At 43.8% G+C, this 12,330-nt stretch overlaps 1 protein-coding gene across 11 annotated transcripts in view; it reads left to right on the forward strand.

Moving 5' to 3' along the window:
• The window catches only part of ILKAP (ILK associated serine/threonine phosphatase), a 109,107-nt gene that overhangs the window by 60,409 nt on the left and 36,368 nt on the right, over positions 1–12,330 (forward strand). For all 11 annotated transcript variants that reach the window (XM_030215831.1, XM_030215821.1, XM_030215820.1 and 8 more), the window contains exon 6: positions 10,694–10,781. In XM_030215831.1, the coding sequence (XP_030071691.1) occupies positions 10,694–10,781 (88 nt within the window). The remainder of the gene's footprint in view (positions 1–10,693; positions 10,782–12,330) is intronic.

Here is a 12,330-nt window from a genome sequence, read left to right on the forward strand (position 1 = left end):
ATGGGTGCAGTCTACGTTCTGAAGCCTCATGGTTGAGTCGTGGCCTTTACCCTGTTGGGGCTGGGAGGGCTACTCTCCATCTTTGTTTTTTTTCTTTTCTAATTAGTCTTTATTAGGTTTTTAATGCAAAAAGTAAGCAAACGTCCTAACTGATCACTTAGATCAACAGGCAAACTCTAATGCTAAAACTACCTATACCCCAGTCGTAGTGGTAACAATTAAAGCAAATTCATGCCCTAACTTCCCTCCCCACCCAAACTGGCTTCATTGAACTAACCCAGAATGCACACAGAAGAAGAGAAAAAGAAGAAAAAAGATTAGCATATGCATAGAATCTCATCAGATGCAAAAGCAGCCAAGTTAATTGTGCTTTATGCAGCCAGTTCCAAGCCCATTGAAGTTCCATCTTCTGCAGTTGTCCATATTAGTCATCAGTCTTTTGCATTTGGTAATAGCTCCCCACCTGACTGCAGAAACTCAGGTAGTTAGACCCCTGGTTTCCCTTCCAGCAAGCTGCTATCTCACATTGTGCAACTAAGTATTAGTCTCCAGTCCTGGAATTCATTATCTCCACCCCTTATTTGTAACAAAAAGAACTGTTGGCTCCTGCCCAACTGGCGGCCCAGTATCTCTTCCATCATGGTAATATATTGTTCCCAAAACTCCTGCATTTTTTCACAGTCCTACCACATATGCAAAAAGGTGCCTTGCTGGCCATATTTTCTCTGCAGTCAGGAGAGTGGGACTGATAGATCTCATGCAACCTAACTGTTCTTAGAAACCATTGATATAATAGTTTATACCCATTCTCCAGATTGGCCGCAATAGATGTTTTCACAATTTTAGCACAAACCTGGTTCCAATCTCCTTCCTCCATTGGGCTCTATATCCTTTTCTCAGGCCAATATATATCGTGACTATGCCTTAGGTGAAGGCAGGAGCATGGAATATAACTTAGAAATAATGCTGTTTTTTCCCCCAGCTTTCCCAGACACAGTGCTTCAAAGAAACTCTTCATCCCTCACAAGTCCCTTGTCCTTCCCACCCCCTTTCAAATAATGCCTTAGTTGCAAATATCCAAGCCAATCAGTTCCACTCAACTTATAGAGGTCTTAAAATGAATTCAAGGAGACCATTTCTCCCTGAATATACAGCTGACTTAAGTGCAAAAATCCCTTCTTCTCCAAAGCTTTGAATACCCCCATCCTGCGAATTGGAAGAAAATCCTCACTAGCCCTAATAGGTGTCAGTGCCGATATTACCTTTCCCCCACTAACACTTTCTTATACCGAAACTAGATTCTCAAAGACTGCCAAATAGAAGGGCCCAAGAGTCTCTCCTCCCTCTTTGGGAACCTCGTCCCCCACAGCAGCCTACCTAAGTCCTGTCCTTCCCCATCCAGACCCCGCTCAAATGCCACCCACTGTTTATCTTTATGACAAAACCAATCATGCCCCCCCCCCCCCCCCCCCCAAGCTAGCTACCATATAGCATTTCTTAAAGTCGTGGACTGCTAGCCTGCCCTCTTTGGGAAGTGCAATGCTCTCCTAGCTGCCTGAGGTGGCCTCCCCTTCCAAATAAAGTGCCAGATTTTTCTATTTTCTACTTAGAATCCTAAAGATGCAATCTGGCACCTCTGTTGAGAGAACATGGAAAAGATGCAGGAATCTCTGGAGTGTCACCATCTTCGCACTAGCTATTCTCCCTAACCAGGATAAATATAAGCCACCCCATATCTCCAAATTTCTACTAGTTCTGCCTACCGGGGGTGCATAATTTAAGACGGTAAAGATGGGAAAAATCCAGTGTGAGCTGAACCCCCAGACAACAAATACTCCTGCTGAACCCATCAAAAAGGAAAGCTACTCTGCAACCTCCCCTCCAGTTACGGGTCCAGCCAAATATTTCAGACTTAGCCGTGTGAACCGTGAAGCCTGATAACTTCCATACTCCTTCAGCTCCCACAAAACAAGGGCAAGGAAATATGAGGCCTGCCTACAGTAAAGAGAATGTCATCCCAGTATGTCATCTGTGAACAGGGTGATTCTACATATTAACATAATAGATGATGGCAGATAAAGACCTGTATGGTCCATCCAGATAAACTCATTGTATGTGCTACTTTGTCTATACCCGACCTTGATTTGTCCTTGCCATTTTCAGGGCACAGACCATACTACTACTACTATAAATCATTTCTTTAGCGCTACCAGTCATACGCAGCGCTTTACAATTGAACATGAAGAAAAGACAGTAGAAGTCTGCCCAGCAATAGCTTTGCTTCCCAATTATCGGTGCTGCCACCCAGTCTCCACTAAGCTTCTGTGATCCATTCCTTCTGAACAGGATTCCTTTGTGTTTATTCCACACATTTTTGAATTCCAGTACCGTTTTCATCTCCACCACCTCCCACGGAAGGGCATTTTAAATATCCACCACCTTCTCTGTGAAAAAATACTTCCTGACATTTTTCCTGAATCTGCCCCCCTTCAACCTCGATTCACGTCCTCTAGTTCTACTGCCTTCCCATCTCCAGAAAAGGGTTGTTTGAGGATTAATACCTTTCAAATATTTGAACGTCTGTATCATATCACCCCTGTTTCTCCTTTCCTCCAGGGTATACATGTTCAGGTCAATAAGTCTCTCGTATGTCTTGTAATGCAAATCCCATACCATTTTTGTAGCTTTTCTTTGCACCACTTTGTCTTTTTACATCCTTAGCAAGATATGGCCTCCAAAACTGAACACAGTACTCCAGGTGGGTCCTCACCAACGACTTGTACAGGGGCATCAACACCTCCCTTCTTCTGCTGGTTACACTTCTCTCTATCCTTCTGGCTACGGCCAACAGTGTGCTGTTTTGTTTCCTTCAGATTCTCAGAAACTATCAACCCATGATCCCTCTCCCTGCCTGTGCATATTGGACTCTCACCACCTAACACAAACGTCTGCTATTTCTACTCCATAAGTGCATCACTTTCCACTTCTTTGCATTGAATTTTAATTGCCAAACGGACTATTCTTCTAGCTTCTGCAGATCCTTTTTCATGTTTTCCACTCCCTCCGGGGTGTCCACTCTGTTTCAAATCTTGGTGTCATCTGTAAAAAGACAAACTTTACCTTCTAACTATTCGGCAATGTCACTCGCAAATATATTGAACAGAATTGGCCCCAGCACTAATCCTTGAGGCACTCCACTACTCACTTTTCCCTCCTTTTGAGTGAATTCCATTAACCACCACCCTCTGGCATCTGTCCGTCAAACAGTTCCTAATCCAGTTCACCACTTTAGGACCTATCTTCAGCCTGTCAAGTTTATTTAAGAGCCTCCTATGAGGAACTGTGTCAAAGGGTTTGCTGAAATCTGAGTAGATTACGTCTATAGCACGTCTTTGATTCAGTTCTCCGGTCACCCAGTCAAAATTCAATGAGATTCGTTTGGCACGATTTACCTTTGGTAAAACCATGCTGTCTTGGATCTTGCAACTTATTGGATTCCAGGAAATACACTATCCTTTCCTTCAGCATTGCTTCCATTACTTTTCCAATAACCGAAGTGAGGCTTACCGGTCTATAGTTTCCAGCTTCTTCTCTGACACCACTTTTGTGAAGAGGGACCACATCTGCTCTTCTTCAGTCCCATGGAACCTCCCCCGTCTTCATGGATTTATTAAACAAATCTTTAAGAGGTTCCACCAGAACCTCTCGCTCCCTCAATATCCTGGGATGGATTCCATCCGTTCCCATGGCTTTGTCCACCTTTTAGATTTTCAAGTTGTTCATAAACACTCATTTCTCTGGGCTGCTTTCCCTCTTAGGGTTCTTGATTCTGTGCGACTGTCTTAACGGGGAAATGGGGGTTATCATCTTCTCTTCCCTCTCTTTCCCCAGTCTCTACCTCCCACCGCCACGCTTCCTTTGCCTCTTGGTGAGCATGTTAAAGAGAGAAAACAAAACTGTATATGACAAGTAAAAGAAAGGAAAGAAACTAATAAAGTTTAAAATGAAATGAATTAATTGATTTATGATGGTGTGTCATTGGATGGAAATGCTGGGGCAAGGATGGTTTGCCATGCGCCACAAGTGTATGGCAATAAGGGAAAAGTCACCGGCTCTCCAGTGACAAGGGAGGCCAGATATGTGGAGAATAGTGGGTGCAGAGCAGTGAGGCCAGCATTGTATTGAATGCCACAGAAGAGGCAGGCTGAGCTGTTTTAGTCACAGCAATGAGGCGTTTACTGCTGCTGTCTGGGGAAGATGGCCATGTGAGTCTCTGGCGCCACTTGGGATGCAGCACAACAGGTTGTTCACATAGCTGGCTTTGATCCACTTGATATGTGCACTTATTGAAGAGTGCACACAGGAAGAGCAACCATTGTGGTGGCTGACTCTGTATTGGGAGACCCAGCAGGCATTTGAGGCTCCCATTTTTGGAGTTCCTCTTCCTTTGGGGGAGGTCCCAAGAGAAGAAGCCTCAGGATTTCGTTGGGTTCAGTAAAGGGAGTGCACAAGTTTAAAAAAAAAAAGTCAACTCCCACGTATGGGAGCGACAACTAGTTTAGGACAACCCGAGATAAGAGAGCTGGAGGTGAGCAGGCAGCGCAGAACTTCAGTGGGGTCTCAGTGACTTGGCAGAATTGGTGAGTTGGCTTGGGGTGCTCCACTCATTCCCCCTTCCCATTTTTCTTTCTCCTTTCCCCTAGTAGCTCCTTGCCTTTTGAAGACAAAAAGATTGGTAGTAGTCCTCTTTCCTGCCTGGCCCTGATGCTAGAATGCGTTATATGGTCCAGTAGCCCTTTGGGGCTCTACTCCTTAGAACTGGGCCATAAAATGGGGCACTAAGATTTATGCTCTTTGTCGAGCCCTTACTCTAATGCTGGTTCAGACCTTGCAGTTAGCCTAAAGCTCTAGTCCTTGAGATAAAGTACCGATAAAGATAATAGAGTTTGTCATGAGGGTAATGATGAGCATGGGACTGGGACTCTTGTTCCTCTTGGGTAACCAGTTAAATTCTTTTCAGCATTCAGTCCACTTGAGGTTTCACTCCAGTCCACCTTTTGTATTTTGCTTTCAGAGAATTACTTTGAGTACTAAACAAACTTCCACATTCCTTTTCCACAGCAGTAAATTTATCAAGCTCAAAAGAAACGCAAATAATACGCAGCCTTCAATTTTAGGGCAACACTTTTCTCGCATTATCAAGCATTGGATAACTTTTCAAACAGGCCACAGCAATTCAGCTATTTCTTTGAGGTTTGTAACGCACCCTTTCCTTCACCAGGAGCTCCACATCTCCCTGTTCACTGAGATAGCACTAAGCTTCGGAAGATGAGGTAACAAACACAAACTTAACATCTAAACAATATCTTCTGTCGTCTGGTTCTTTATACAGGCTTCCAAGACTTTATCAGAAGCACTCAGTTTCTTGGCAGTTTGCTTTCACTGCCACTCATTGGCTGCCAACTTCTACATTATTCACAGAAAAAAAGCAAACCTCAGGTACCTTTTTCCTTTGTCCTGTCGAATACACACTAACAGGGGTTCAATGCCTGCAACCTTTCTGTTCTGATCTCCTCTTGCATTCTCTGGTCACCTGACCTCTATTTCCTCACCTCAATTTCCTCCCAGGACTGTCAGCTTCTTTCCTTCTCCTTTCTTACAGGGCCATTATATACTGACTTGCAAGCCTGAAGAATGGTGCCTGCTCTTTGCCACTCCCCCTTTTCTCCAGCTTTCCTCCCTGTAGGATTTTCTCTCTCAGGGCTCTGGAATCTCCTCCCCTCTGTGGGATATCAGTTTTGGTTCTCCCTCTCAGCAGGGTTCTAATCTTATTCTGCATTTCTATTAGGGTCTGTGTGTGATTTGAGAGGACGCATAGCACAACACAACCATTCTTTCTCACCTCAAGTAAAAGGGGAAAAAAGAAAGGAGTAAGCCTTGCCCCACTCTGGCCAGCAGATTTTGTCAAACTGGTTATACCTGTTTATTTGATGATGTATTGGTGAATAATTTAATTATATGTACAGGTCTAGTTTTTATTGTCTGAAGATGTATTTACAGAAAACATGAGCTGTTCGTTGATACTGCTTATAAATTGTGTGTTATTTTATCTTGTAATTGTTTTTCTTTTATGGTCTTTTTATGAATTATGTATGTGCTCTGTAATTTGCCTATAATTTGGAAGACAGAGCAGAGAATAAATACTGAAAGAAAAATAAATAAATATATTGGCAAGTTACACACCTTATACAGGTGGTACCTCTATCTGCTGGTTGGGGAGCATAACCCCCTACACTGGTTTAGCAGGACAACTGCTAATGTCCTTCATTTGTATATCTCAAGGAACTTTATCATCCAGCAGAGTGGGATGCTGTCACAGGTTTTCTTATCACTACTACTACTACTTAACATTTCTAGAGCGCTACTAGGGTTACGCAGCGCTGTACAAATTGACAATAAGGACGGTCCCTGCTCGGAAGAGCTTACAATCTAAAGGACGAAATGTCAAGTTGGGGTAGATAAGTTTTCTGAGAAGAGGTGTAGTGATTAGGTGCCGAAGGCGACATTGAAGAGGTGGGCTTTGAGCATTGATTTGAAGATGGGTAGGGAGGGGGCACGGCGTATGGGCTCAGGGAGTTTGTTCCAGGCATGGGGTGAGGCGAGAGAGAAGGGACGGAGCCTGGAGTTGGAGGTGGTGGAGAAGGGTACTGAAAGGAGGGATTTGTCTTGAGAGCGGAGGTTACGGGTAGGGACGTAAGGGGAGATGAGGGTAGAGAGGTACGGAGGGGCCGCAGATCGAGTGCATTTGTAGGTGAGTAAGAGAAGCTTGACCTGTATGCGGTATCTGATTGGGAGCCAGTGAAGTGACTTGAGGAGAAGGGTGATATGAGTATATCGGTTAAGGCGGAAGATAAGACGTGCGGCAGAGTTCTGGATGGACTGAAGGGGGAGTAGATGGCTACGTGGGAGGCCGGTCAGGAGTAGGTTGCAGTAGTCAAGGCGAGAGGTAATGAGAGAGTGGATGAGAGTTCGGGTGGTGTGCTCGGAGAGGAAGGGGCGAATTTTGCTGATGTTATAGAGGAAGAAGCGACAGGTCTTGGCTATCTGCTGGATGTGCGCAGAAAAGGAGAGGGAGGAGTCGAAGATAACACCGAGGTTGCGGGCAGATGAGACGGGGACGATGAGGGTGTTCTCAACTGAGATAGAGAGTGAAGGGAGAGGGGAAGTGGGTTTGGGTGGGAAGACAATAAGTTCAGTCTTAGACATATTCAGTTTCAGGTGGCGGTTGGACATCCAGGCAGCAATGTCGGATAAGCAGGCCGAGACTTTGGCCTGGGTATCCGCAGTGATTTCTGGTGTGGAGAGATAAAGCTGGGTGTCGTCGGCATAAAGATGATAGTGGAAACCATTAGAAGAAATCAGGAAGCCTAAGGAAGAGGTGTAGATTGAAAAAAGAAGGGGCCCAAGGACAGATCCCTGAGGAACTCCAACAGAGAGCGGGATAGGGGAGGAGGACGAACCATGAGAGTGTACTCTGAAGGTACGATGGGAGAGATAAGATGAGAACCAGGAGAGGACAGAGCCCCGGAACCCAAGGGAGGACAGTGTGTCAAGAAGTAGGTTGTGATTGACAGTGTCAAAAGCGGCGGAGAGGTCAAGGAGGATGAGGATGGAGTAGTGACCTTTGGATTTGGCGAGGAATAGGTCATTGCAGACTTTAGATAGTGCCGTTTCTGTTGAGTGTAGGGGGCGAAAGCCGGATTGGAGCGGATCGAGGATGGCATGAGAGGAGAGAAAATCAATACAGCGGCTGTGAACGGCGCGCGTTCAAGTATCTTGGAGAGGAAGGATAGGAGGGAAATGGGGCGGTAGTTGGAGGGACAGGTAGGGTCAAGTGATGGTTTTTTGAGGAGTGGAGTGACCACAGCATGTTTGAAGGTGTCCGGGACAGATGCAGTGGAGAGAGAGAGAGGTTAAGTATATGACAGATGGTGGGGGTGATGAGATCTATGCTTTTCTTACTACTGACCATAATTGCTTTATTCAGCATTAACTGCTGTTTGGTACCAAATACTCCCATCGTATTGCCCTTCTGTTCTGTTGCCATGATGTTATTGAAATCATAATGATCATATAATCTGTCAGAACAAGTGTATACTTTGTAGGTAAACAAGTTTTTGGTCTGTAACTTTTGAGAACATTATTTGGATTTCCATGTTTTCATGAATCAAGAAACCATTTTTTCATTTTTAAAGAAGCATTAATTATAGAAGTAATTTCAGCAGTTATTCCTCTCCTTATAGCAGGGATCATCTGTGAGTGGCACAAATCTATAAAATAGATTGTTGTCTTAAGCTTTCCATAGCCCTGTACTTGGGAGGAATTCAATAGAGAAAAAGAACACCAAGAATCATCTGCAGATATATCTGGGCACCTCCAGCTGCTAAGACCTGTGCTGAGGATGATGCACTGCCATCTTCTCCAAGAGTCACAAATGCTTTTTGGAACAGTGGAATGGAAAGACAGCAGTCATCACACAAATCCAATGATGGACTTAGTCCAATGCCTTCAATACAAGATGAAAGCTGCCTCACCACAGAAAATAGTTACCTGGGTTTATTTTCAGGTGCCTAATTCTCTGAGAAAAGTAGTCTGTCAGTTATAGCTACAGCTTCAAAATAAGCTGTTCTGTCCAACCAAGCTTCTTAAGCTCATAGAAATCCTTATTGTACCATGGAGCAAACCTCTGTCTGGAAATTTTTACTAGTACAAGAGGGGCCAACTACTACTACTATTTACTACTATTTAGCATTTCTATAGCGCTACAAAGCATACGCAGCGCTGTACAAACATAGAAGAAAGACAGTCCCTGCTCAAAGAGCTTACAATCTAATAGACAAAAATAAAGTAAGCTTTAGTCTAGAATTACTTAAGACTATTGTATTTGCATTTATACACTCTGTGATTTTTGTTTGATATTTCAATATATGGGACAGAGTGACGGTCTCAACTAATTATTAGTTATCCTAGAAATAAGCAGTGGATTTTCCCCAAGTCATTTTAATAATGGCTTATGTTCTTTTAGGAAGCTATCCAAACCTTTTTTAAACCCTGCTAAGCTAACTGCTTTTACCACATTCTCTGGCAACGAATTCCAGAGTTTAATTACACATTGAGTAAAGAAACCTTTTCTCCAATTTGTTTTAAACTTACTACTTTGTAGTTTCATTGCATGCCCCCTGGTCCTAGTATTTTTGGAAACAATCGATTCATGTCTACCCATTCCACTTCACTCATTATTTTATAGACCTCTATCATATCTCTCTTCAGCCGTCTTTTCTCCAAGCTGAAGAGCCCTAGACACTTGAGCCTTTCCTCAGAAGAAAGAGTTAGCTGATGAGGGTGACAGACCTGGGGGTTATAGAATATTGTATTTTCCTGAACCTAGTTCCATTAGCAGCAGATGAATAAGAATGATCTAGACTAGAGATGGGGCGAGGAGAGGGTGAAGTGGGCACAGACTTACCTGTAGGATTTTGGTGAGCTGATGGTGATTCTCCACAACAAGAATGTTTGCTGCACAGTTCTCAGCCACATACCAACATGCCTCTGGGGAACTTGTGAGGTAAATTCCAGCAGGAATGCCTCTGAGAGCAGGAAAGAGAGGGATAGAGAGAAAAAGCAAAAATATAATACTGAGAATCGTGGCCATGTGAAAGGGCCAGTGCTTTCTGCTGTTGTATTTAATGGTTGGGTTTGCAAGGTATTGTGTATTCTTAGCTTTCCTTGTTTTTAGCTATAAGGACATCATCAGTTGCTGCAGTTACAGTCGTGGGGGATTTATCTGAGAGGTCACTGAATACTTGGACACCATACTTCCAGCAGGGGTAATAGGAATGAAAACAGAGAAAATTCAAGTGTGTTTGAAACCGATATAAAGGAACTTTTGTTAACGGAGGAAAGAGACAAGAGATCAAGTAGAATATATGACAGGTGGGGGCAGCCCAGTGGCTCAGTGGTAATGCTGTGTACACCATGTTGAGAGATTTAGGTTGGGTTTCCTCATCAGGTCTCCTGCTTCTGAGGTGGATTGGGGCTAGGGCCAGAGATGTTGCAAAGGCAAGATTCACCACCACACTTGGGGGAGGGAGTCGTAGTTATGCAATGGAAACATCTACTGACTGAATTTAGGATACATGATTGCAAGAATCTGGTAGATATTCTGGTTTATGGCCTTCAGCCTAGGACTGTTACAACAGTCTGAAATAAGAGATTTGGATTTAGCTGACACCTTTTTTAGTAGTCAGGATGAGTTATGTTCATGTACTGTATTTTCCTGTCCCTTGTAGGCTTATAGTCTGAGTTTGTAGCTGAGGCACTGGAGAGTTAAGTAAGTGGCTTGCCGAAGATCACAAGGCGTGGCAGTGAAATTTGAATACAATCTGCTGCATTAACCATTAGGTTAGAACTCCTAGCTAAAAGCCCAAAAAACAGGTGGAAACTGCTTGTCAAAAAGAAAAGAATCTGTGGCAGCAGATCAGGCATGTATAAGTGGCTAGACTGCATAAATCAAGTGGTCATTAGATTTATACTTTTTCAGTAAGAAAGTTAAAGGCTACTTAAGAGGTTGTTCTTTTAACTACTCATCTTCTTTCAACCTAGCTGCCTTTTTAACTGTTTTTGGTGCTTGCAGGAAACCTGCGTGGAAAGATGGCTCCACTGCCACCTGTGTTCTGGTGGTAGACAACACACTTTACATTGCTAACCTTGGAGACAGCCGGGTAAGTACCAGCGTGAAGGTAGGGCAGATCCATGTACTTTATGGGCTCTGAATTTTTAACATTATGCTCCAAGAAGACCTGGAAACTAAGCGGTCTCTTACTGCCTGTGCTTTGAATAAGGCTGAACATTCCAAATCAGGGTCCCAATGCTCAGAACCTAATGCCAGTGTTAGAGCTATTAGAGCTGGACTGACGCCAGTGTTAATCTGCGCAGAATGTTCAAAGGGCTTTAGCGTAGGAAACACTGTGAGCCTGCCAGAGATGGCCACAAATTGTATTTAAATGTATTCAAACAGATGTTGACAACAGTGCACAAACAAATCCTACTCAATGCTGGAAACCTACTGCCAGCTCAGAGCTGGCGGTGGGGTTTGAAGAATAGATTTCTTATGATTTTCTGTTTAAAATCTTCTGGTTTTGATTTATTTTGGAAGCAAAATGAAGCCTGTGCAAGCCTCTAAGCACCAGTACTGAGTAAAAAATATATGCAAGTCTGAGGAAATCTGAACGTGAAAGCACACATTGGCACCTGTTTTTGGTGCTTAAATGTAAGCCTTTCGAGTGGAACAAAGAATTGAGAAGCTTATACTTAAAGGCGCAAGAGAACAGCGCCGATGTGTACTTCACTTTCGGTTTTGCCTGGGCATGTGAACAAGAACTTCCAAGTATTTTGAAACTTTACACGTATGTGCTAGGCACATTCTTCCCCCTTTACTTTCAGTCTCACAGCATGCATATGATTTGCATGTCATTAGCATTGAGCATTGAGGAGCTACGTTTCTTCGAGGACAAGTAGGCCATACAATTCTCACATGTGGTTGATGTTATCCATGGAGCCCGGTATATAGATGCTGCCTAGAGAACTGTTCCTTTAAGAGCTTGAGGCAGCACTCCCATTGCACGAGCATGGGTGCCTTCCTGCCTGACTTGCAAACACAGAATCAGCACTCTTTCTTATCCGCCGAGAAGAGAGGTCGCGTTCCTATGGGTCTCTCTTCAACATACTTGTTGTAGTGTCTTCTGAGGTGCCTTCTCTCACAGGGTTTTTCTCCTTTTTCTTCGTTATTTTGCTTTTTTGAACAGGTATCTTCTCCCTTATTCTCTAGTGGTTTTTTCCTCACTTTTAAGTTTTTCTTTATTTATTTCGGCTCCAGAGGCCATCATAGGCTGGAGTACCAGCCGGGTTACATCGAGTTTTTTTTTTTTTAGATGAGCTGTACCCTTTTTTTCCCTCACCATTGAGCCGTTTGATTTTGCTTTGGCCATTTTCCGTTCCATGGCCTCTAAAGTTCCAATCGGACCATCTCTGGGGCTGACACCCATTCCTGGTGTATCCAGTGTTTGGGGCCAGACCATAACCATCTAAACTGTGTTCTTTGTTTGCATATGCAGAAAAGAACCCAGAAGTACAGAGAGGCTCAAAAAGAGAATTTTGGTGCCAGGTCCGAAACGTTGATATCTGCCTCGACATCTGCACCTGTATTGGAAGAATCAGCCCCTATGGCTACCAGACCTGTATCTGACACTGGGAGTGTACATGCATCGAGCG

The sequence above is a fragment of the Microcaecilia unicolor genome, chromosome 10, assembly GCF_901765095.1.
Source record: "Microcaecilia unicolor chromosome 10, aMicUni1.1, whole genome shotgun sequence".
Classification (NCBI taxonomy): Eukaryota; Metazoa; Chordata; class Amphibia; order Gymnophiona; family Siphonopidae; genus Microcaecilia; species Microcaecilia unicolor.